This window comes from Amphiura filiformis, chromosome 2 (genome assembly GCF_039555335.1).
Source record: "Amphiura filiformis chromosome 2, Afil_fr2py, whole genome shotgun sequence".
NCBI classification, from domain to species: domain Eukaryota; kingdom Metazoa; phylum Echinodermata; class Ophiuroidea; order Amphilepidida; family Amphiuridae; genus Amphiura; species Amphiura filiformis.
In genome coordinates this window covers 72,104,400-72,131,149 of record NC_092629.1, presented here as the reverse complement: position 1 = coordinate 72,131,149, position 26,750 = coordinate 72,104,400, and the positions used below count along the sequence as shown (strand labels likewise).

Genomic DNA, 26,750 nt, shown 5'->3' with positions numbered 1-26,750 from the left:
AATGCAATTTTGTGAACATAAAATATATGAATCTATAGCAAACAAAATAAGTTGTGTTATTGCAGGTCAAAGGTCACATAAACAAGGTCGCAAAAATGGCTGGAACTTCGACGGAGAAAGACTGTGACTCGCTCAAAATAGTCAGAGTAAGTGCCGAAATTTTGCTTGGATTCTTCAATTCATCCACGCGATAAATGACGGAATTCATGTACTATCCAGTGAATTGTTTTTAAGGTTGTTAATTGTGTAAAAACATCTCATTTTCAGAGCGAAATCGGTAGTGTAACCTGGAAAGGTTGTCGAATTCTGCAGCCCTGTCATGCTAGTGGAGTTACTCAGTTTTATAGGGGGGACCGTTCACAAAGACTTGTTAGGAGAGGGGCCTGATGCAAAAAGGGGGCCCTTAAAAGTTTTGACCCTCCTAACTAAGGCCAAATTGGTCAAGCTGGGAGATTCCACGTTTGTTGATAGAAAGACAGCCTAGGCTAATAGAAATTGGCACTCCATTCGTGGGTGGATAATAATGAAGTTTAAAACATGTAGGCCTAGCCTATGCTATGTCCGGCACTTAGGCAGGGTGATTCTTTGTTGGATTATTTTATTTGATCCTATTTGTGACCTCTTCTCATAATTTATTACTTTCATTTTCTCACAAGTAAAGTCTGAAACATCAAGTCGTAGTACCGTCCATGCGAACTTGGATGCCCGGCTTGGATGTAAGCTTTTAAGCTTACATCCAAGCCGGGCATCCAGTCCGCATTAGCGCTAAAAGCGCTTAGGCCTACATGTTGACGCAAATTCAAGAAAGTAGAAAACTTGGAAGTATGACTATATCCCGGACTATATCTGCCTCTATATTTTGCAAACTAAAACAAGAATAGGGCCTACTCTATTAAATAAATACGAAAATGAGAGTAGGCCTATGACTGAATTAATTTAGATGCCAAGACACTGAAACTGATATCGTAAAAGTCACACCGGCGCTTGCACAAAGTTATGAATGAATCGTGCCGTACATGCGTACAATGGTTTATACTCATCACATGTATATCGGGGCAAGTAAGTAGGGCTATTTGCATGCTTGTCATGGGTCGACCTGGCTAAAAATCCTGGCGTTTGCGGGCCGAATGTGGCAACCCAAAATTTACGGTCGACCTGGGAGAAACCGATTCACGATAACTTAGGTGGTCTATCGTAGGCGATCGCTATTTTTGGTCGACCTGGGATTTTTTTCTCCCAGCTTGACCCAAAACGCCTAACTAAGGGTATCGGGACGATATCATCATGATTATTATCTGCCGAGTTTACAAGTACAGTCAATGTTCATTGTTCAATTTGACCGATGATTAGAGCCACGCTGTGTATGTGTTAGTCCGAGGTGCTCTGACGATAACACTCCGATCGCCAGGCAATCTACGTTAGATGTTTGTTTCAACTGATGATGTACATGTACATGTAGGATCGCAAGGTGAGTGAATTTGTGAAGAGATTTGCTTGTTTGAGTAATAGTAGGATACGGGATGTAGGCTAGTCCTCTGTGTTTGACCGGCTCCGACGTCTCAATTCACGCAGAATTATTCGTACCTGCTAACCAGACAGCAATACTGCGTATTGCTGTATGGAACCAGACATAGAGACTCACACCCAATGCGTACAAGTTGACAGCCCGGCCTGGACCAGTCTTACTGAATATATTACGGTATTACTCAAGAGTCTTTAGATAGGCTTTGTCATCGCCAACTGCACATTATCATTCATCAACAGTGCTCAACTGTCTGGGCTGACTAACTGAGAAACTAAAAAAGTGATGGAGGGAAATTCTTTCAAATGTCTTGAAAAGTTTTTGTAACCAGCTGAGTCTGTGCAGTTGTGTCCTATACCTTTTGACTGGCTCACCTGAGTTTGTTATTTTAGAACTTCAGAGTGTGATCTTGTCACCCGGTGTGGTACAAGGGGCACCGCTAGTCAGTCGCGCTATGGCGCACAAGCAAAGTCATGTGAGAATATTTTCATGATAAATTTGACACGATATGAACTGCAAGGTATTCAGTTGTCACTACCGATAAGGTGGTTAGGTGGTATAAATTCAGCTTAAGGTGGCTGTGTACTCTCAGACATGCATGTAGTAAAAGTGCAATAACTTTGTAATTATTCACGCAAAACATATAAAAGTATAAACTTTTATGAATGTAAGACATCAATAAATCTTAATATATATACAGATTTGGGGTAAAAACAACAATTTTGAAGAAAATCACAAAAAAGCGAGTTTTTGGCAATATTTGTTAGGTACAACAAAAAAAAAAAACACTCTTTCCAAAATATTTTATTTTGTTTTTAGCTCAATCTTGAGGCTCCATTCCAAAAACATTTTTTTTTTTTTTTTTGATATTGGCCTTATTTTTTGAGATATTGACCATATAAGGCATCAAAATGAACTTTTTAAAATTCAAAAACGCCTATTTGCACAAAATGATGCCCAAAATCGGAAATAGACCAAAATATAAAAAAATGAGAAAACCGTTTCTTGAGTCGATCATGCTTTTTACGATGATCATATTTGCTTACCTATAGATGCTGTATTTATTAGTTATCGTGTACCTAAATCGTCATTTTACCGAGAAAATGAACATTGAAATAATGGCCGTTGAAGTTTAAAGTGGTCACATTTTGCACTTTCATCGAATCTCACAGGAGAATGCGACAGTTTTCGTTTTGTAACTTATATTACGTGAACATCGGGTAAATCCACAGCCCCTTGAGAAGTTTGAGCGAAATCTATTCATATCTTGACGTTTAAATCGGGGGAAAGAACTTGAAAAAAATCACATTTTATCAGCTAAAGCGGAGCCATTTGACCGCTAGGTTTTTGTGAAATCAGTGCTTCCGTGGTGTTTCCATAAGATGCGCCACGCATGCAGATAAGCGTCGCGTATGCGTAGCGTATCTGTCGCGTTACCAAATTGCGCGATACATAGCAACGCGATGCGTTGTTGCTTGCTGCGTGTACCCTGCTGGTTCAGCAAAGATTTTCTTTCCTTTTAAATTTCAAACACAAGTGGAATAGTGAAATAAAATCCTTAAAATATTGCAGTTGGAGTTTATAAATCTGGGTTTTCATTCCTTGTATTTATAAAAAACATAACAAAGTACAAACATATAAAAAAAACTCAATTTCGCGAAAGAAACAATGTCTAGAGTACACAGCCGCGTTAAATGAATGTGTCTACCACATTTCTGACAAACAGTGTGTTGGTTCATGGGCAGTGGCGTAACTAGGGTTAGTAGCGCCTGCGGCAAGAAACAAATTTGGTGCCCCCTCCCCCACCAGAGATTATCTTAAGTAGACACAAATAAGGCCTACCGGGTACCACTAATTAATTTTGGCTTTCAAATTCAATTGACTTTGTGCTGAAATGTGCGCGATAATTTTAACTTTCATTACTTGGAGGGGTGCAGAATCGATGCTGAATTGGCACCCCCCTAAGGGTGGCACCCAGGGTACATTGCCCCCCCCCAGTTGAGCCACTGCATGGGAGGGGGCAATATTGGGGTTTATTGTATTTAAAGCAATGGATTTTTAGACAGCCAATAGGTAAGTGCTTATACGACCAGCTTTTGGCATGTTTGGCAACATCATGCTTTTGAAAACAACAAGTGTCATGTGTGGCTAGTTTCAAAAACAACAACAAAAGGCAATTTATTGGCATTGTTCTACAAAGACATCTTGATCCTGCTTTTAATTTCCCCACCAATGGCTTCACATTCAATGCTAGAGTCCCATGCTATTAGAAGTAGAAATCAATGATCAATTTGATTGATTATTGATTAATCTGCATCCTAATCAATTTAATGTTTAATTGTGTTTTGATAGGGTGTGTACAAATCTATGAACATGATTTCAACCTTAGAAGTACTTTAAAGTAAACCAGGAACAAACAAAATTAAAGTTATTTCACATGGTACACACTGGCACATAGTTGCCACAGACCCAGCGGCAGTTTTTGCACCCCACCATCTTAAACTTTGCTTTGCAGAGAAAACATTTTTAAAGAGTGGCAAGAAAATTCTTTTAAAAAAAACCCCAATTGGGGTACCAAATTGCTGGAAACCCTGGGGCAGACCACAGGGTGACAAAAACCAGAGTGTGGTCCTTGCAGAATATCTTTCACATTGATAATCAATCACAGAATGAAACAAACATTATTACTAGCACCTAATTAATCAATACAATTATTGTAAGGGTCTTTACACACCATGAGCCATGATCAATAATCAATAATGTTATCTCAACAGAAGTGGTAAAAGGCCTGTTCAGATGGCCACTAGTCTCAAAACTATTTAAGCTTTGTTTGTATTTAATGTCTTGGATGCACCATCAGATAGATGAGTGCCGCTGATACATGTAAAAGTGAATTCCAAATAAAAACTTGAAAAACTTGACTCAAGCCTAAAAAACTACCGCTAGTCCAGAGTGCCTTGAGTTTTGAGATACTCATGTAAGCTTAGCTGTTTATAGCTGACGCTGTCCTTGGAGGATGTGCTGTGCAGAAGTGCCTGTCCAGATGACAGTCTTTACTGGCATGAGCCTAGCGCAGAGCTAGCAATAGATTCACTCTTGACTAACTCAAGGCCAAATCCTGTCTCATTCAACATTCTTGTATTACCCCATACACAACAGGCCAAATATCCCACTAATGGCTAAGTGGGACATAGCATTTGCACGGCATACAGGCTCTTGGCTAACTCTTGGTTAGTGTTTCAGTATAATACTGCCATCAAGGGTTAAAATAGGGTTGAAATTCCAGCTTTAAGTTTGAGGTTAGCTAACCACAAAACAGTTCACAAAAAGTTAAACCTTGAGGCTAGTGAATTTGATGCTAGTCTAGTGGCTAGTAACCACCATCTGAACGCACCTAGTAATAAGGCCCTAGACCCCAGACCCCGTGGCCTAGACTAACCTAGGCTGCATATCATTGTTTTCTTTTGTTGAAGCTGAATTCTTGCTAATTTGTTTTGAACCTTGTTATTGACAGGGCTCTTCATTTCTATTGTGTGATTGTATACTGATGTGATATCCCTGGGGTGATATCACTTGCTAAACCTGATTAGTCCACTGAAACCATTGTCTAGAAGGATAGTCACAAAAAATATTTCTAATCCACCACTTACAAGCAAAACAGGACAAGACAGCAAACAAACATTTAAGATAAAATATTGATTAAAATAATAAGGAGAGCTCTAAAAGAGAGGGGAAATAATTACTTGGTACTTTAAAAAGATGTTATTTTGGCAAATTATTTTTAAAAAGTAATCATTAAGTTTTTATTTTTTTTTTCCAAGTGGTAGCTGTCACATAAAGTTATTCAGTAATTATAAAGACATAGCTTCATATATAGTATTTTATGCATTTAATTATTTGGGAACCAGATGTACAATGTATATAATTTCAATTTATTTGTAACTTTATATTTGTGATGTGATCTGTGAAAACCCTATGGTGACTTTTTTAATTTTTGAGTTTGATAGAAAACCATGGAAATGTAGAACTCTTATTTAGAACTGTTTTGCAGGGCTCGAAAAAATGTTAATTTCCCGGGAAGCAAGCTAAGTTTCCCACAATTTATAGCATGTTTTTATACAAAAAAGACACAATTTCCCTCCAAATACCAGATTTTCCCTCCAAACACCAACATTTCCTGGGAATGAGCTTCCCAAATTCCCCACTTTTTCGAGCCATGACTGTTTTGTACCTTTGACTTCAACATCAAAAGTTATGAGCAAAGAAGAATTGAAAACAAAAAATAAAGAAATAATTAAGAGGTGTAGCCTTTAATTATTATCTTTTAAATATATATACAAAATAGGAAAACACAACATGTGAAGGGTTTCAGTCCCGTTTCACAGATCAAATCACATTTTATATATCAGGTTGTGTAATGAGATATTTCCTCCAGTTTCAAGTAGAATGTGATTGTTAACTTTCTCCTCACTCCCACTCACTGTGTAAAAATATGCAGGTATAAACAGTGGGTGCCCCACATTTCTTGATTCGATTTCGAAAATGAATAGCAGTTCCATGTATCAAGCAAGTCAAACCTGAGCACGTAAAAGCATGCAGGCGTATTATCAAAAAGAGAAGGGGAATCACCCGCGTGTGTGTTACTTGCACTCAGTCTCATGGACCGACAAAAGCTGACAAGTGTATTTATTTAATATATTTACATTTTTTTTTGTACATTGTATTATCATCAGGAAGCAGTTGATGGACTGTATGACTTCCGAGACCACTACTTTGAGAGGAATGACATAGAGAAAGCCATACAGAAAACAGAAGAATTGGGCAGAGAGTTAGAGAAAGTATTAGCTCAGCTAGATGAACATAAAGGTATGTTGTATCTATTTATTGTAGTGCCCTGCGGAGCAATCCAAAAATCTGAAATGCCCAAGACAGATCCAGGAATAAACAACGGTTGGTTCGGGTCTGGTTCTTTTTTCTGGTGCGGGTCATGATCAGCAAATATAAAAATAATTAGATAAAAAATTGATATTAAAAAAGTAATACAAAAGTACAGTTGTTTCCATCCACAATGTAAGGGAACAGCCCAAAAGTTCGATGAAGCCCTATAAATGAAAGTCCTTTCGTTAGGGAGGGAAGGGGGTCAAAAAGTCCGATTACGTTTGTAAAGAAGTAGTTAAAACATCGGTCAAAGTTGATCTTTTTGAAGCAGCGCCCCCGGGCGATGCTTCCCTATTTAATTTCACCGAAATGGCTTACATACGATTTTGGCTATATCCCGCAACTTTTTGATACACCATTGACAATGCACAGCAGCGAGCTTTTAGCACGATCTGGTACCTTATGCAGCGTAGGCGCATGCCCACTCTCTATTTGTCATGGGTTTGTTATACATGTCGGTAACTGACTGAGAAAGAGATTACATGAGAGTGAAACCCCCATAATGCATTACGAGTCAAGCATACTAGCGACTGGAGCAACAGCTGTTACGTCATCATTTTGATGTTGATAATCAGCATGGTCAGTTGATATAAACAGTCTTATCTCTCACAACTGTGCGTATTTTGCGTGTGAGTATAGGCCTGTTGTAGTTCACCGCAGGTATTCAGTGGAGTGGAATAAACGAATTGGAGTCGACAATAATAATTAGGGTCATGCATGTTAGCCAGATTGAGCACGAAATAAACTTGTTCTGCATAAAATGTTGTCAAGTAGGCCTAGGAAACGAATGGCTTGGTTATCAATTGGCAAAGCATTCTTCAATCTTTGGATGATTGATGTATAGGGGTGCTCATGAGGGCTCATGATTGTAGTTTGATGGAGACGATGGGGTCAAAAACTAGGTTAAATGTTATTTTATCGTGCCGCCAGTTCATGTCATGTCATGATTGTATTTTGATAGAGGACGGGAGTAAAGACTTTGATTAAAAAGTGTTATAAACACAAGAAAAAGCAAGGTCATCTGAAACATTCAATTATTCTCATGATCATACACGATACAAAATATACGTGGGGAGGGGGTCTCCCTGGTTGGAGGTATACGGGGATGTGCCACGGTTTTAGAGCCTACCTTTTCAGCGATTTTGGTATATGGAAGGGTTTTGCATTGGACCAATATTTAAATGATAAATCTTTGGCGCTGCTTAACCCTTTTAAAGGGTTTTTTTATTTAAGGATTTAATAAGTACGATATTGACATTTTACAGTGGTTGCTTCAAAATGATTTCAAATAAATATAGAGTGCAATATCCGCACTTTGATTCTTTTTTATTTGAAAATCCAGCAAGTTTCTAATTTTTTATGAAGAAAAATATTTCAATATAAAAGAATTATTGTTTCTTAAATGTGATCAAATGTCGCACCCCTCCACAACCCCATCGACCGTAGCGACGGCCCTGTGCGCAGTGAATACGGGTTTGAATTTTAGATATTTGATACTTTCGTTAGAGGGGCGGGGGGAGGGGTTAGCATTCTAACGAAAGGACTTTCGTTTATAGGGTTTCATTGAACTTTTGGGTTGTTCCCTAAGACTTGAGTGAGAATACTTCAAATTTGATTGTCAAGTAAAGTAAACACTACACACAGTCCTGGTACATTAACTGTGCATTGTAATGCATGCTCCATTACTCGTTGACTGCCGATAAACGTCCCAATAAATCGGACTTAGTCACCGGTCAGTTCTCATGATAGATTTCCATGGCTAACGATGGTTAACTATGAAAACATGTTAAAGGACATCAAGAAAATTTTCTAAGTTATTTATTTTGAGCTCTTTCGAGTATCGACGAGTAATGGATATATTCTGTAGATTTAGGTTTTGTCTGTGACTGCTAATGTGAGGCCGTCGTAGGTCGAATGCAGGGCTCAAACTTCGGTGGGTGGGTGTAGCTCTTTCCTGGCAAGAAGAAGTTTATGTTCGTTAAGTCATCCGACCCCGGCCCCCCCTCCCAGGGGTCATTTGAGGTTAAATGACTAAAAACTGTCATATGGGCATGAAAGTAGGTCGTCTGAGGCTCAAACTCGGTGGGTGGGTGTAGTTCTGTCCTGGCAAGAAGAAGTTTATGTTCGTTAAGTCATCCGACCCCGGGCCCCCTCCCAGGGGTCATTTGAGGTCAAATGACTAAAAACTGTCATATGGGCATGAAACTAGGTCGTCACGGGACTCAAACTCGGTGGGTGGGTGTAGTTCTGTCCTGGCAAGAAGATGTTTATGTTAGTTAAGTCGTCCGACCCGGGCTCCCTCCCAGGGGTCATTTGAGGTCAAATGACTAAAAACTGTCATATGGGCATGAAACTAGGTCTTACGGGGCTCAAACTCGGTGGGTGGGTGTAGTTCTGTCCTGGCAAGAAGATGTCTATGTTCGTTAAGTCATCCGACCACGGGCCCCCCCCTCCCAGGGGTCATTTGAGGTCAAATGACTAAAACTGTCATATGGGCATGAAACTAGGTCGACAGGGGCTCAAACTCGGTGGGTGGGTATAGTTCTGTGCTGGCAAGAAGATGTTTATGTTCGTTAAGTCATCTGACCACGGGTCCCCTCCCAGGGGTCATCTAAGGTCAAATTACTAAAAAGTGTCGTATGGGCATGAAACTTGGTAGGTACAGTCAACATTTAAAGCAACATTTTTGAAGGTCATTTTGGGGTCGCCCAAGGTCACCACGGGTCATCTGAGGTCAAATTAGTAAAAGCTCATATATGGGCATGAAACTTGGTAGGTTACAGAGTCAACATTTAGAGTTATAAGTTTAGGTCATTTTGGGGTCATCCAATGTCACCCTGGGGTCATCTGAGGTCAAATTAGTAAAATTGTCATATGGGCATGTCACCATCAGCCTGGTAATCGCGGCCAGCCGAGAACCGCCAAATATGGGTAACCGCCTAGTCTATTTTAAAACTGATGCATCAATGACTATGTTCATCATGTCATATAGAGGCCTTGCATGCGACGTATCATCCCGTAAATATGGCGGACTACTCAAATGCATTCAACAAAAGCATGATTGCAATCTACCGTGACAGTTCGTCTCACACACATAATCCTGCACTACGATCAAGTAGGTTGATGACAACATTTGATTGAATGGACTGCACTCCGCCATAACTACGGTGAAGGACACCGGTTGAAAACCTTTGTTTGGAGCCAATCAATAATTTCATGCAGGGCCTCTATTGTATCATTCTCACATAGATATAGAAATACTTAATTCGTTCACTATCTATATTTTTACTTCTAGTAGAGCTCCAATCTAAGGGTTAAAGTTATGTTTAGGTTAGGTTAGGATTTTTTAAAAGTACCCAGTACAGTGAACCTTATGGTACAAATGCTTGCGAAAATTTTAGCATAGGCCTATTGAAACTAAACTGGTGAAATATGGGACAAAAGTGGAATAAATTGCATAAGCGCTAAAATGGCATTTTGTGGCTATAAAATGGCCAAATATGAGGTTAATTTCGACACAAACCAATACACAGGCGTCAATATTGGGGGGGTGATTATATTGACCATCCCCTGGCAAAATATTGTGGCATTTACCCCCCTGATCTACGCCTATGTAATTTAGAGCCCTGTTACTCCATCGGTTTCCCTCTCCCTCTCTCTCCCCCCCCCCTCCTTCCTTTTTTTCTTCCTCTTCTTGGCGGAAACTCTAATAGGCACAAAGGACCAATATGCGATACGTAATCTATTTCCTCTTCTTTCTATATCTAACCTCCTTGGGCCTACATATTAGTACTGATATATCATACGCTGGCGAAATTACGTAATTAATCGGATTAATTAACATACTGAGCAATAGGTGAAAACAATTTTGACAAAAGGAGTTGTCCTTGTCAATTTGTAGACATGTACTTTTGATTATTTACATAGCTTCTTCTCCAATCACTGTGTAAAACATCCATCCAAAAATCTGATAGCTATTATTATATGGATGAATGGACATATCACAAAAGGATTGCTTATCTCAATATAGGCATGTACTTAAGCATTTTTTTTTAACTGACCGGCGTTATTGGCTTTTATCGGAGGTCACCGAGTAATGCCGAAGATCAAAATCGATTTTATGTATTGTGTATGTATCATAGGACGCTTTCGTATTAATTGTCTCTATGCGCTTGAGAATTCAACAATATAAATAATGGTAGCTCTATTATAATACACATTAATGTTTTAAGCAGATAAAATTCCAAAATATAATATGTTTTCTGCCTTTGCTTGTCACGTGGTAGGCCTATGTTGAAGTTGCGATTATATTTTTAAATAAGTTTCAGATGAATAACAAGAAGACAAGTGGCCTAGTGGTCTAAGGCGCTAGGCTCATAGAGTACTAAGCGTTGCGCCGTGAGTTCGAACCCCGCCTCTGCCAAACTTTAAAAGTAGTAAATTAAAATTTGAATTTTTTTAATTTCATATTTGGGAAATGTGACTGGGAGAATTTATGTATGGTGTGGAGTGGTGTGATAGGGCATGTACTTTAACTGGCCGGCGCGGTCCGGTGACTAAGTCTTTATTGGGCGTTTTATCGGCAGTCAACGAGTAATGCAGTGACCATTCTTAGTAGCTTTTAAAATTATTACAATTCAAAGGAAATGTCCTTGGGGAATAAATAAGGTCTAGACAAAGAATATTAATAAATTTCTTTCTCAACAACATCTATCCAATTTCTGTCTTTCACAGATGAAATCAAAAGCAAAGCGGATTACCTTTGTCAGCGAGGCAAAGCCTTCAATGTAATGCCAGAGTACAATGAGGAAGGGCTGCAATGTCTGGCAAAAGCTGTCAAACTTGAACCCAAACTGGTGGAAGCGTGGAACCATCTAGGAGAGGGCTACTGGAAGAAAAAAGATGTGGAAAATGCAAGGAATTGTTTTACCGGGGCACTCAATTATGTAAGTAAATTGAATGTAATGAATTTATACCAGTTAAGCCAGAGTACAGTGAGGAATGTCTGCGGGGTCTGGCAAAAGCTGTCAAACTTGAAACAAAACTAATGGAAGCATGAAACCAGAAGGCTACTGCATGGATGATAACAGATGTGGAAAATGCCAGGAATTTTTTTACCAGGGCATCCAATTGTAATGGTTAATTGGGTGTTATAGGCTTATCAGTTGGGCAGAATTTTGCAGAAAAGCAGCATATTAGGATGAGTAAATTTTTCATGGTCATAGAGAAGTGACCAAAATGTTAAGAAAGAGATGAATAATACCCCAATTGATCAATTGGTGAAGCTTCCTAGTGTATAAAAATAAGAAAACAAGTTTTCAAGTTTTTCCTCTCATCTCAAAATTATTTGGGTTTACACGTCATGCAATTATTTAAATGCTCTTGTTGAGTATGTACCAAATTCTTAATGACTGACTCTACAATGTACATAACCCTGACATTAACTGATTTCAGTGGCATGTCTAAACCACCAGATTCCTACTGCTGCCGACCCCAGCGGTACACTGCTGCCTAGCTACTTTGTGGCTACTTTAGAATACCAGTGCAGCACCAGTCCACTGCCAGTACTAGTGTGTGTACTGATGTGATTCTGATGTGTGTACTCGAGTACCCACACAGGTACTCTGAAGTACCAATGAAGTAGCGGTGTGGCAATGTATCTCTCATAAATTAAAATTGGTATTGCATTCATAATGTCACTAATATGTGACCAGCTCCAACAAAACCAGGAACAAGTCGCCAGGCATGTTTTTGAGTTTAGGCCTTTAAAGATGACATTGCCATAACAGATTTTGGAATTCCTGATTTAATGGCATTTGACATTGGGACTAAGTGGACTTTCAAATCCTTAAAAGTATTTATTAAAAAGAGGTTTATTTAATCAATAATTGACAGTTGAACTATGATAATCCCTATTCAATCCTGTGTAAAGCAGGAAACTATTGGCCCAATTACTCCGAATAGCAATTTCACGAAAATATCAAGGTATCATTTACAAAATTATCCATATCTTAAAAAGTATTGTTGCTATGTATATAATTTTGGTATCATTTTAAAGCTTATTGTCTTGTGCTTACCTTTGTATGCAAATTATGAAATGTCACAAATGCGACTTGTTCTTGGTTTTGTGATATGATATTTGTGTATATTTGTTTACTTGTTTGTGTTTTTATACTATGCAGTCCAAGAACAAGGTCTCCCTAAGGAATCTGTCGATGGTGCTGAGACAGCTGGGAAAGACTCCAGAAGAGAAGGCAGACTATATCCAGAAAAGTGTACAGCATGCGAAGGAGGCTGTGCAGATGGACTTCAAAGATGGAATGTCATGGTGTAAGTAAAATAGTCAAGTAAAATATGTGACACGATCTGCTCCATGGGGGCCAAAGTGAAGTTTTGTGATGTGTATTTTCTTGTGTATTTTCTTTTTTTTTACTCCATATTTTTGCCTTAATCTCAGTTTCAAATTTGCCGCCTTTGGCCCCCATCGACCAGATCGTGTCACATATGCCCTTAGATCGCCAGAGCACATGGTGCAGTTGGGTCGCTGGCTACTGGATTTGGGCAATTATGGCAACACCAGCAATTTTTCAGGGGGGATGGGATGAATTAAAATCTGGGGAATGCTTAAATTTGTATACTTCCCCCCCCCCCCACCCACCAAATAGTGTGATTTTGGGTCGAATAGGGAGATTATGGGCCAAATTGGACCGAATCAGGAGTGACCATTCAGATCTGTTGTATTGGACATGTATGTCACGGCCGACTTATGGTATCTTTTGTTGTAACAGGTGACATTATCTAACTGTGTTTTTTGCCTTAAATACAGAAAATATTATCAAATCAGACACCTGTTGTCAATATTCAAATGTCTTAATTTGGTCATTAATGTCCCGTTATAATTTTGAAAATTATGAAGCATGATGTGGGGCAAAAACCGGATATAATTTAAAAAACACAGTAACCTATCATCTTTGTCACCATCATGCAGACTATGGGGTGCTGCAATACGTAACTTGCAAGTTCTATGTCCGAATCAACTCGAATTTTAGAAATAAGCTTTTTTCATAAATATATTGAACCATACCCTAAAAGAGGATGCTAAAATCACAAAATAAAATAACATATTGGCATTTCATTGCAATTGCAGTTTCCCAAAGAATCTAAACTTAATACTAAAATTGTTTATGTATGGGTTTGTCTGTTTGTTTGTTCTTGCAAATCTTGCTTAAATGAATGCTCAATTTCACTGTTTTTATTTCAGTCATAGCTGGCAATGCTTATTTAACCATGTTCTTCGCTAGTGGGCAAACAGCTTCAGTTCTAAAACAGTGTATGGGTGCTTATATGCAAGCGGTAAGTTGTCATTATTAATTGTTATTGGTCACATTGGACTATTCCAGTTGAAATCCATACAGCCTCTGTGCAAGACATGACCGTAATCTCCCACACAGATGGTGTAGATTTCAAATGGAGTCACTCATTCAAGTAATACAAATTCAATTTCACATGCCACGTGTGGATAATTAAGTAAGATCATGTCTTCCATAGAAGGTATATGGATTTAATATACGCAAATTCATTGAGAATCGTAGAATCAGTTCTTGCAATGAGTCTTTGACCACTGTCTGATCAGTCACATTCTTAGCTCTAGTATAGAGCTTTTGCCACTACCAATAGCACAAGTAATTATGAGGTCTGACTATACCATGTATAAGCAATCTGAGTTCTGGATGTCTGCGCTACGTGCCTCTTCACACCTCGGCACAGCGCGCCTCGATGTCGGCGCCTGTTGGACATCGCAATCCGAGGGAACTGACCAAGTTCTACCACATTCTGTAAAACACAATTAGGTAATTGCACTACTTATCTTTAAATCAATTATTGTGCACTGAGATGCATAGTTATAGAAGAACATCATCTGAACATTTGTATCATATTCTGTGTTTTTCAGGAGAGAGATCCTATAGCTAAGAACAACCCAGACTTGCATTTTAACAGGGCTGTGGTAAGTAAATATAAAGCCCAGGATATACTGACCTAGAGTACCAAGTAGTTTCAAGTCGTTTCAGCCCAGAATATGTTCTTGATGTTTTGTGTAAAAAGTTTTTCTCATGCAGTGACAATCTTGCCATAGCAGACAAATTTACTGTACGGTTCTTTTTTTTCTGCACCAACAAATCTATTCACTTCACCTGAAATCATATGCAAGAACCTGAAAATTGTTGTAGAGAACCAAACACTGCCTAGATGCAATAATTCTTCTTGAGATCCAAGACTTAACTGCTTTTTTGTCTCGCCTGAACTAGCAGGGACTTAACCACCTTTCTGTCTGTTCCACGTTTCCCGTCCCCTATCCGTCCGGAGTTGTATCTCTGGATCCGTTAAGACTTATCGGGACACTACTTGTTAGGAGGACGGATATCTAACTGTGTGATCGATCTTGGGATTGAATGATTATTCTAATGAGATATCAGTTAATCAGAATCTATTGAAAATCGTATTGGTCATTACATTACATACAAAGATTAAGTGTTATCAAAATTAAAAACAGTCATTTAATTGATTTTTCATAAATAATTAGGATCAATCAAGCATTGGTGGTCAATCGAAAGATCAAACAAATTTGGCTCTATTGCGCAAGTGGCACCCTTCTTCTTTCAAACCCTTACGTTAACTGTGCTGCCTATTATCTCTCATTACAGGCTTACAAGTACCAGGAAGATTATGAGTTAGCATTGGCAGGGTTTGGTATGGCTAGTAAGCTGGACCCAATGTGGGAAGAAGCAAAGGACAAAAAGCAACAATTACTAGAATATCTGGAAAATGTAACAGAACTAGTAGAAGCTAAGGTATGTAGGGTGTGTGGGGGAGGTGTTTATGGGTGTGTTGGCATTGGCAAGGTTTGGTATGGCCAGTGTACAGTGGACCAACCCAATGTGGCAAAGGACAAAAATGTTCAATCGACCATTTCAAATTGAGATCAGAAAACCAGGTGTAATATTTGGTATTTATTTAGTACTAGCAGACAAGAAAATTATGAATCACAGTACCCTTAATTTATGAGTGAAAATACAGCTTATTTAGCCTATGTCAACATAGGGTCATCAGGTAAAACATTAATTTTTCCTAACATGAAAATTAAAAATTACCTCTGCTAATATTGGCACTTCACAATAATGACAGTAATGGAAAGAAAGTGCAAGTAATTATGTTCATCATTATTCAATACAAATAATTTTGACAAAATTGATGGCACAGATGTAATCATCAATCTCTTGCAGAGAACATACCCCACACTTGATTGTGTATTTCATGCAGATTTGTGTTCAGGCTAAACAGTTGTATTTGTATTAGCGTTGAAGACCCGTAATTGTTAAACTGGGACACCTATAAACAAACAGCAGCCATCTTCGGAAACTTTGTTTTGTTGAATACAAAAAATACAAAAGAATTTGATCAAAGAGCAAGGTGCACCCTATTTTGATAATCATTATTTCTAATTAATAATTTTGTGATATTAATATCCTTAATCTTGATTTGTTTGACTATATTTTTTCATTCTCACAGGGCAAATTAAAAAACAAGAAGCTTCATCAGCTAACATCTTCCATCAAAGAATCCTGCCTGGGGCCCTACAGTGGGGGTTCCTACACGTCGCCTAATGGAAAGACAGTCAAATTGAAGCATGTGCAACTATCCAGTCTTGATGAAGGCCTCAATGCAGAGAAAGTGGTTGTAGGAAGAGTTGTGTGTAGTGTGGCATCAGAGGAACCTATTCCTTTGTAAGTAGCATGATATCTCTAAGTGGACGTATAACTTTTATTATATTACTAGGCAACTTTCCCCTGTAGATACAAATGCATCGGACAGAAGGCACCTAGGTTTCATTATCTGTATCTGTATCTGTGGTTGTACTATACAACGCTCCCAATGTTGGAGCCAGGCGTATAGGGTAGTGTGCGCATACGGAACAAAGCTAGTCTTGGCGAAGGTGCTGAAGCACTGCTTCCTTGAAGTTAGCTGGATCCTTTATCTGAGTGATATGATATGGTAGACTGTTCCAGTCAATAACTGTTTTTGGTAAATAAGAGAACTTGTGACAGTTTTTGGTGCTTGTTATGATCTGGTAGGCTGCTGGATGAGTATGCCGCGATTGACGTGGGTTTGGTCTAAGCAAGTGATCCACCGGCAGAGCCAGGAGGCCCTCTCTGGCTTTCTGAAGAATTGTTAGTCTATTAGCATGACGTCTGTTTTGAAGGGTATCCCAACCCAAGTCTTTGATGAGATTTGTGATGCTTGTTTTTCTATCGTATGTGTTAGTGGTAAATCTAGCAGCTCTCTTTTGGATCTTTTCCAACTTGTTGATGAGATCTTTTTGGTGTGGGTCCCAAACTGCGTTAGAGTATTCAAGAATAGGTCTAACTAGGGACATGTACGCAGTCTGTTTTAATGGTTTGGGGCAAGAGTAAAGGTTAAGTCTAATGAAGCCTAGGGATCTGTTAGCAGATGATGTTATGTTGCTTATGTGTTTTGACCAAGAGAGATTGTTTGATATATTGACGCCGAGATATGAGTGATTGTCTGTTTCCTCCAGTATGCATGCTCCAATCTTGTAACTATACATTTTAGGATATCTGATGTGAGTTAACCTCATGACAAAACATTTTTTGGTGTTAAAATTCATTTGCCAGTCTTTTTGCCACTTCTCTAGAGTGTTTAAGTCATCTTGGAGAAGGATATGATCGGTGTCATTAACAATTTGGCGGTAGACGACGCAGTCCTCTGCAAAAAGTCTGACTTCTGAATTAAGATTGTCGGGAAGGTCATTGATGTAAGCTAAAAATAACAAAGGGCCTAGCACCGTGCCCTGAGGGACGCCAGAACCAACATCTGCCCAGGTCGAGTGTTCACCACCGACAATGACTCTCTGTTCACGGTGCTTCAAGAAATTTGAGATCCATGCGAGTAAATTATTTCGAATACCATTATCATTGAGGTATAGGACTTTTTATTTTTTCGGAGAAGAGCAGGTAAGGCAACTACTTGATTACGGTATATTTCTACATGTTCATACTACATATTCTGAAAATTTTAGAAAATTAGCACGAGTCTGTTTTTTTTAAATCACATTTTTGTTCCTAAAATGGGGGTTATAGCACCCTCAACGGGCACTCTCTCCATAGGGCTACATGTAAAGACCAGTTATAGACAAATGGCCCTAAAATAAAACGGACTCGTGCGAATTTCCTCAAATTTTGCATATGATGTAGATTTAACATCTGGAATGTAATGCAAGTGATGTCGTTGCTGCTCTTCTAAATTCATTTTTAAAATGTCCGCCCCAGACCAAGGTGAAGTATCTCAGACCAAAAGATTTCTTGTTGAAGTTGGACCCAAAGACCTAAAAAAACCCTCTATTAGTTAACAACCAGTGCCAAACGATACATTTTTGTAGGAATACCATAAATTAGAGCCAGACATGCAAGGGAAGTTGATTTCTAATATCTGCTCGAGCACAACAACACTATACCATTTTTCACCCTGATGTCTGGAAGTGACGTGAACAGGTTGAAGCAGCTGTTTCGCTCACGCATCTATGCAGGTTAGCATGTGTCCACCTGCGCTATGAGTGAACGTTAGCGTTTGGAGGGTGCGCCTAATGAAATGCGCACTGACGTCACTATACATCAGGGTGAAAAATGGTATATAGTGTAGTTGCATCTGACTGAACCCCATAGCTTCTTGTAAATTATAATTACTTGCATCTTTTCAGAAAAAAAGTCATCCCTGGATGCAAAAGGCATTACCCAATGATGTGCTGCAAAGAATTAGAATAACTTGATATGAATAGCCAAAAATACAACAATAAACCTATATTCTTAGCTTTTAAATAAAATTTTATGTTTGGAAGCACAAGGAAATAACCATATTATTGAATATATTGTGTGATGTTTTTCCAATATTTTTCAGCACCTTTGCAATTGTTGATTCAATTGGTGCCTGTTATGCAGTCACCTTATACAACATAGCACAAGGTCAAGGTGTCATTATTGGGGACTCAGTGGCTATTCCAGAACCTTATGTTACCCATATCAACTTTGCTGGTAGGGGAGATCAGGTGAGTCTCGCAAATACTTTCTATACAGCATAGTACAAGGTCAAGGGTCATTATTGGTGACCCATTAGTGGTCATTTCAGAACCTTACGTAATCAGGGGTCATTATTGGTGACCCTTCAGGGGTCATTATTGGTGACCCTTCATGGGTCATTATTGGGGACTCAGTGGCTATTCCAGAACCTTATGTTACCCATATCAACTTTGCTGGTAGGGGAGATCAGGTGAGTCTCGCAAATACTTTCTATACAGCATAGTACAAGGTCAAGGGTCATTATTGGTGACCTATCAGTGGTCATTTCAGAACCTTACGTAATCAGGGGTCATTATTGGTGACCCTTCAGTCATTATTGGTGACCCTTCATGGGTCATTATTGGGGACTCAGTGGCTATTCCAGAACCTTATGTTACCCATATCAACTTTGCTGGTAGGGGAGATCAGGTGAGTCTCGCAAATACTTTCTATACAGCATAGCACAAGGTCAAGGGTCATTATTGGTGACCCATTAGTGGTCATTTCAGAATGTTACGTAACGCATACCAATTTTGTAAGGAGTCAACCTTGGTTGAGTTACAAGTCAAGTCAATAGGTGGTTGAGTGACAATACAAGTCAATATGTGGTTGAGTCACAAGTCAATACCGTATTTCATCAAATAGTTGCCCCCCCCCTCAAATAAATGCCCCCACCACTTTTTTTCAACCAGGATGTTTCAAAAATGCCGATATTTCAATGCTATCTTGTGTAGTAAGCTTACCAAGTTGCTCACATGGTCGATAATAGCGTCAATAATTGGCGAAAATCTGTATCAGAAACCCGGAAGTGAACCAGAAGTCAGTGTTTCTAGTTCATAGTTCGTCATTTTAGCGCGAGTTTTATGATTACCTAATGATTTTAACTGGAATTATCGTTCTAAAATTGACCTTGAATAAACGCCCCTCCTTATTTGACGAAATACGGTAGGTGGTTGAATGACAATTCAAGTCAATAAGTGGTTGTGTCACAAGTCAAATCAAACCAAGTCAATTACTATTTTTCTCAAATCATGTGAAGTCAGACAAGTTTGTCGAGTCAAGTCAAAAACTACTTTGAGTCAAGTCAGGTCAAAAACATCCTTGAGTCAACTTGAGTCAATTAATTTGAAGAAGTCACCTTGAGTCACTTAACAGGGTTGTAAAAAGTTGAGCTAATTGGGTCTAAAACTACTCGAAATGGGATAATCCTGTCATCCAAACTTGAAACTAGCCAATGGTTTTTTCTCATCTTTATTTTGTTCCCTTTTCAGAATATCAGATTTTCCAGTATACGTGTGAATTCTCCAGTTGTACTTGTCGTCAACGGTAAGAAACTTGGTATCGAAAAACAAGCACCAACCATTTTAACTGTGAGCGCCAAAAGTGAATAGCTTCTGTCAGAAAGTTTATGGGACTCAAAAGCTCTTTGAGGGCTCATTGAGACTCAATGTATGGCATAAGCTTACACATGGGGACTCAACAAGCACTCAACAGCGAACACCACCATTTCTTCAGAATTAATGGGACTCAAAAGTAACCCTCCTCACAAGGAGAGCTATTGCTGGGTGCAATAAAACTTAAGGGGGTACTACACCCCTGGCCAATTTTGTGCCTATTTTTGCATTTTTCTCAAAAATTATAGCCATTGGTGACAAGTATCTATATGTATATTATAGGGGCAAGGACTACAACTACTGCACTGAAAATTCAGCAACTCAAGGCAAGTAGTTATTGATTTATTGATCAAATATTGGTTTTCCTCATTTTTGACCGTAACTCCACAACTGCTGTCTGTGTTGAAATAAAATTTCCAGTGCCGTAGTTGTAGTCCTTGCCCTTATAATATCACCAATGCGCTATAATTTTTGGAGAAAAATGCAAAAATAGGCACAAAATTGGGCAGGGGTGTAGTACCCCCTTAATGGATGGTATTATATGCACAATGGGGACTCAGCAATGGACACCATGAGTAAGTGGATATTGCTTTCTTCAAAATTCTATGGGACTCATTAATAGCCCTCACAAGGAGAGCTATTGCTGGGTGCAATGAAACTCAAAGGTTTCCACAAGGATGGTATCCACAAGGTGGACTCAACAATCACTCTGCAATGGACACCATGAGTGAGTGAATATTGCTTTCTTCAAAATTTTATGACTCACCAATAACCCTCCTCATAAGGAGTGTTATGAGACTCAATGGATGGTATCCACATGGGCCTCAACAGGCACTCAGCAGTGAACACCATGAGTGAATGAATGTAGCTTTCTTCAAAATGTGATGGAACTCGTCAATAACATCCTCACAAGGAGAACCATTCACCCTTTGCATGGATCCGCCATCTTACTACCAAAAAGAAATTCTCCCTGCAAACACATGTGCAAAATGTGCACTTTTGTTTCTTGAGCTTTTCTAGCAACATGCCAGAAGGCTATTGCAAAGTGTATGCGGTAAATTAAAGCATATTGTCAGGCCTACGCACACAATGCACTTTGCTGGTAGAATTTCATTTTGTGATGACAGTGCGATCGGCGAATTGCTGGGTGCAATGAGACCATGAGTGAGTGAATGTAACTTCAAAAATTTATGGGACTCGTCAATACCCTCCTCACTAGGAGAGCTATTTCGACAGAGCACTTGACAGTGAACACCACCTGGAGTGAATGAATCTAGCTTGTTTCAAAATTTTATAGGACTCATCAGTAACCCTCAACAGGAGAGTTATTGCAGGGCTCAACTGACTCAATGGATGGTATACACATGGGGACTGAATAAGCATGTGAGACCTCAGTGTATGATTCCTATAGAGGGAAACTACAGTATGCATAATAAATAAGGTAACCGGTTTTGAACATGACCCCACAGCCAAAGTGAAATTAGATATTTGAAAATCAATGTGACTAACTACATTGATGTTCTCTTAATCTGAGATATTACAGGAGGGTGAGAGTGCATAAGGGCAATGTCTGGCGAGTGGTCACAAACAATGCTGAGTTGGGATACATATGACAGCCATTTCTATCGCATATGTGTTCGTCAACTACTCCCCATTTCAGAAAAATACAGCACTAAATTTTTGGAATTAAAAAAATATTATCCTGTTTTGCCAAATGAAACATAACTAAATCCTAATAGTTAGTCCTAACTGGCAATAAAAGTCAGATTTCAATATTTGGTCAATTTGAGGTAAAATGGTCCAAAAACATGCAATTTTGCATGTTTTCTTACAATTGTAGTGACAAAATTGTAAGACTTGGCACAAGTCTAAGCATTCAAAATCTTGAGTAGAGGCCAAAAGTTACCTTATAATTCTAATATCACATGTTATATTTACTAATTTGTAATGAAAAAGATTGAAAATGTTTTTTCCAAATATTAGAATGCATTAACTTGAATTTAGTCTTTGTTCAAGTCTTTGGGCCTGATTGTCACAGAATACGAAAAAGGTCGAAAAGCACCAGAAAAACGCATGTTTTTGGCCCTTATTTCCAAAAATTGACCAAATATTAAAATTGGACTTTTATTGCCAGTTAAGACTAACTAAAGGATTAGGATTAAGCTATGTTTCATTTGGCAAAACTGGATAATATTTTTTTAATCCCAAAAAATTAGTTCTGTATTTTTCTGGAATTTGGAGTAGCTCTGGTAGTCTTCTCCGCCTTTGCGGCACGCCAGTTTGATGTGGAGTGACTGGAATTACACTGACAGTGGAGGAGATTACTAGCTTGATTAGACAGTCTAATTCTTTTCAAAACATATAATACCTCATCAACAATCACCTTGAATGTGTACATTTGATCCATCGGTTATAGCTTCATAATTTGGTGATTTCTGCAGCATTTGCCATCACCGGGATCTCATATTGCAGAGAAAATCATTGCACACATAATGTTCACCTTAATTTTCCAAATCTACCCTCACATTGGCTGTGGAGTTGTGTTCAAAACTGATACCTTATATATGGTACATACTGTATGTTAAAAGACTCAATGGACTTGCTTGGACCAAAGGCATTGTATGAAAAGCCTTGATTCCACACCAACTTGTATATAAATTATAATACACCTTGCTCTGTTAAAGATATGTGTCATCTTCCCCTTATTCACTACTTGCATGGTTCCGCCATTATGCAATATGTGCGGGGAGAGCCTCGACTGGCAGCATACATAAGGAAGAATTATGTGACCATACAGAGAATGTTATATGACTGGTTTAATTCCCATACATGTATGCTGCCAGTTTGAGGCTCTCCTGCACATAGTGCATATAATGGCAGAACCACACAAGTAGCGAATACACCAGCAAACCCCTGCTTGAATTAATAATCTCATTTACTGTAATTGCTATTAAGGCCCGTTATTTATTTTGAAACTTTGTCTCAAGCTCCTCTGATGTTCAAAATCGAATGCTGTATTTTTTAAATAATTTTTATAATTTTCATTTTAGATATAATTGATTTACCACTGATGGGAATCCAGACACATTAAACCTGATATAATATGCCATAGCCACACAAGTGGATTGGAACCGAAGACCACATGCGATGGGTGACAAGCTTTGCTAATCAAATTTTTGAAACTTTATCCATTGACTGCAAATCCTTCTTTCAAGTTTTCAATGGTAAAATGTTGGGTTTTTTTTTTGTGACAACTCGGCCATGACTAATGCACACAATTTTTTAATGCGTACAGGAGCTTTGAGACAAACTTTAAATTAATGGGGCCTAAATAGGGTTTTTCTCCCAAATATGAGTTCAATCTGGCCAAAGGAGGCCTTTTTGATAGAGTTACAAACTTGAGAATTTTCTGGCAGGAATTCCTTTTGTTGCCCAAATTTCTGTGTTTTTATTTATTTTTAAAGCATTTTTGCCACAATTTTCCTGCTTTTTTAGAATTTTCTTGTTTTTTCATGGAAATGACTGTATTCTCATACTTGGAGTTGTTATCATTAGCCAACTTGCACAGTAATCACATAATTTGCTGAATACACCATAAAATATGGTTTCTTTCTGACAAAAATTTGTAAAAAATCCTGACACATCAGTGATTTTGTTCTTGTATATAATATAATAGTAATGTTGCTATGCATATTTGGTCAAATGTGCCTTTGCCTTCCTTGCATCCGCAAAATTTGACACAGTACTATAGTATTATTCCAAATCAACTTGGAAATGTTCAGAAAACCAGGTCACACACACCAGGTGCATACACAGTGTAATAAAGTGTACACAAGCGTCCATATGTTCACATAAATTCACATGCAATGTAAGTGCTGGTAAGTAAGACACATATGCAACTACAGTTTGTCCACTCTGAATTACAAAGTGACAACGCGCGCGTATACAGCGCATAAACAGTGTGCAGTGCTGCATCTCTGCTGGAGGTATGCGTGCCTTCAAAGTCTGCACAATGTGTGCGTTCACATCGGTACATTGTACTTCAGAGCAGACTGACTGTAGCGCAAGTACTGCACCCAGAGGATGATTTTTACTTCCCAGCAAGTCTTGCGGTTAGCACAGCTGTGTGAGTGAACATGACACCACTGCCCGCCCACTGCATACACACGTGCATGGTGAAATTTGAATTTTGACAGATATATTTACAATAAAAACACCTTCAAAAGGTTGGTCGATTTCACATTTTATGTTACCTACAGAAGGTGTGAATTATCCTTCATGCATACATCACTTTAGATCTGAAATCGACCAAGTAATAATGACACACAGGCAATTCTAAAACATCTTTTGCACAGAGTTCAATGGAATTTGAAAAGTAAAGTGGCAGTTGAAACTCTAGTGATAACACTTTTACAATGCATGATGGGGCTTCCTTAAATCATCCTCTGTACTGCACCCAACAGGTGTGTGATGACCCAAAAACTGGCTCATCAATGAACAAACAGCAGGTGTCTAGAAAACATTGATTTGAAAATGTTTATTGGGGTTTGACAACCCAGACCAACTTGTTTTATCCATTTTATCATTGGAAATGTGTAGAGTTAAAAGGTTGGAATGCCAACTTTAACCCTAAAGATTCACCTATAATGGCGCATTTGGGCTCTTTTGTCTTGGGTAATTTCCATGTGCAAATAGAGAGCTCACTCCTCTGAAATCCCAACAAGAATTACGGTTATGTGCCCTTAGTTGCTGGTGGGAATTTTACTGGAGGGACCTTAGTGCCTAAAATTCCACTTATGTCAAGTGAGCCCATAGCGCCATTAGGCGAATCTTTACGGTATTCTATTAAACACACACACTCCCTGTGAAATATTAGACTGCATGGCTTCTCAGATGGAGCCACCAATCCAGTTGAAAATGTTTATGATTTTTATGTTAAATTCCAATTGAAACTTATTTAATTCAGTTTAATTTGATACAATTTGTCCTCAAATGAGAAAATGTTGCTTGCAATTCCAACATTATGGATTAAAATGGTTGGATCCAGAACTATTAAGGGGTACCACACCCCTGGCCAATTTTGTGTCTATTTTTTTCTTTCTCAAATTATAGCACATTGGTGACAAGTAAGATATGTATATTATAGGGGCAAGGACTGCAACTACTGTACTGAAAATTCAGCAATTCAAAGCAAGTAGTTGATTTATTGATCAAATATTGGGTTTCCCTCATTTTTGACTGTAACTCCACAACTGTGTCTGTGCTGAAATAAAATTTCCTCTATTTGCCCCTATAATATACTTGTCCCCAATGCAGTATAATTTTTGAGAAAAATGCAGAAATAGGCACAAAATTGGGAAGGGGTGTAGTACCCCCTTAACAGTGGGATGTGTATTTCAAATGTTTGGTGTACACTTATTGTTAGGAATAGCAAACTAACTTCAAAAGAAAATAAGCAAAGGGTTTAGCTTTGTTGTTTTGAGTTACAAGGAAATAGCAGATACTTGTATTCCAAAAAAAGCCCCATAGGGTATTGTAAATGACCAATTGTTTGTGCTGCACTGTGTAAGTGATATGCTGTGAAACCACTTGTATATAATAAGTTGTGCAATATTTATTATTTTATACACGCATTGTTTGATGATAAAAGTTGCTTGCTGTTAATGATTTGAGCAGCAGAGATTATAAAAAAGATGCACAAATTATTCCAAACTTTCCTTATAATTTGATAATTATAATATTTAGTTAAGCAAATGATTTACATGCTTTGTTAGTTTGCCTGTGTTGGTAGACTTCATAATAAATTATTTAAACTTATCAATCACAGAACTGGGTTAACTATAAATAGTATGACCATCCCTGGTTAGAAAACCCCGAGGTCAGTGTTCGGATTCATATATTGGTGAGACTGATTGTCATCCCAAGTACCACATCCACATTGAATCATAGCTATAGTCTATATCTATATATATCTACCTTGAGTCACCGGCACTAGCTTTGAAGTTCAGTGTGTTCTACATTAGCTTAATAGCGTTACTTGGTGCGTGTACATACTTTTACATGCGCGATCAAAGTGTCGCATATGTACATGCAAGAGACCACGCTAGGCCAACGTAACACATGCTGAACTTCAAAGCTAGTGCCGGTAACTCGAGGTAGATATACAGACTATACCAAGTTGATTTGGGCAAAGTCAAAATCTTTGATAGGGATGTAAGAATAGGAGGTGTGTAGTAGTCAACCAACCATCACTGGACAGAGGCCGATACAAGTTTAATACCAAAAAGAGTTCTTATCAGATTTTGGGTCAAGTGTCTGAAAGAACAGTTGATCCCTAACCTGGGTTGCCAGTCTCCTGATGAAGGTCAAAATTGTGACCGAAAATGTTACATCTTAATTTTGAAGTTGAGTTTAAATAATTCATTATGATTTACATGCTGTCAAAGTGGTAATTTGGCGCTGCAAACTTATATTTTGCAGCAAACTCTGGCAAGGCGTATTAAACTAGGGTAATCCCAAAACCCAAGTACCTACCAGCCAGTAATATTATACTTTAACATGTATATATTTGTACATATGAAATGTGCAGCTTGAATAAAATGTTTAACATTTCATCCAGTAGTTTTTGTGTATAATTGTTTTAGAGCCAAGTCATTCAAAGTTTGAAAATATGGACAACCATGACGTGCACCATCCATCATGCTCCAGCTTATAAATTCTGCAGAAACCTGCCAGAATTCATATTGCATAAAGTACAAGGACCTGACT

General features: G+C 38.5%; 1 protein-coding gene across 1 annotated transcript; it reads left to right on the top strand.

The window, feature by feature from the left end:
- Positions 1–66: 66 nt before the first annotated feature.
- Positions 67–26,596, top strand: LOC140146578 (tetratricopeptide repeat protein 5-like). The gene is made up of 10 exons (XM_072168449.1): positions 67–146; positions 6,256–6,388; positions 11,195–11,406; positions 12,643–12,790; positions 13,722–13,813; positions 14,412–14,465; positions 15,163–15,309; positions 16,028–16,242; positions 18,431–18,578; positions 19,860–26,596. The coding sequence occupies exons 1-10, from the start codon at positions 96–98 to the stop codon at positions 19,977–19,979; spliced, it is 1,320 nt and encodes a 439-aa protein (XP_072024550.1). The 5' UTR covers positions 67–95; the 3' UTR covers positions 19,980–26,596.
- Positions 26,597–26,750: the final 154 nt, after the last annotated feature.

What these genes read in the sequence shown, in the direction of transcription:
- LOC140146578 (XM_072168449.1), top strand. Translation starts at nt 96, where the DNA reads ATGGCTGGAACTTCGACGGAGAAAGACTGTGACTCGCTCAAAATAGTC. An exon ending in ACTCGCTCAAAATAGTCAGA is followed by an intron (nt 147 to 6,255) that starts GTAAGTGCCGAA and finishes TATTATCATCAG; the next exon opens with GAAGCAGTTGATGGACTGTA. An exon ending in TGGGTGCTTATATGCAAGCG is followed by an intron (nt 13,814 to 14,411) that starts GTAAGTTGTCAT and finishes TGTGTTTTTCAG; the next exon opens with GAGAGAGATCCTATAGCTAA.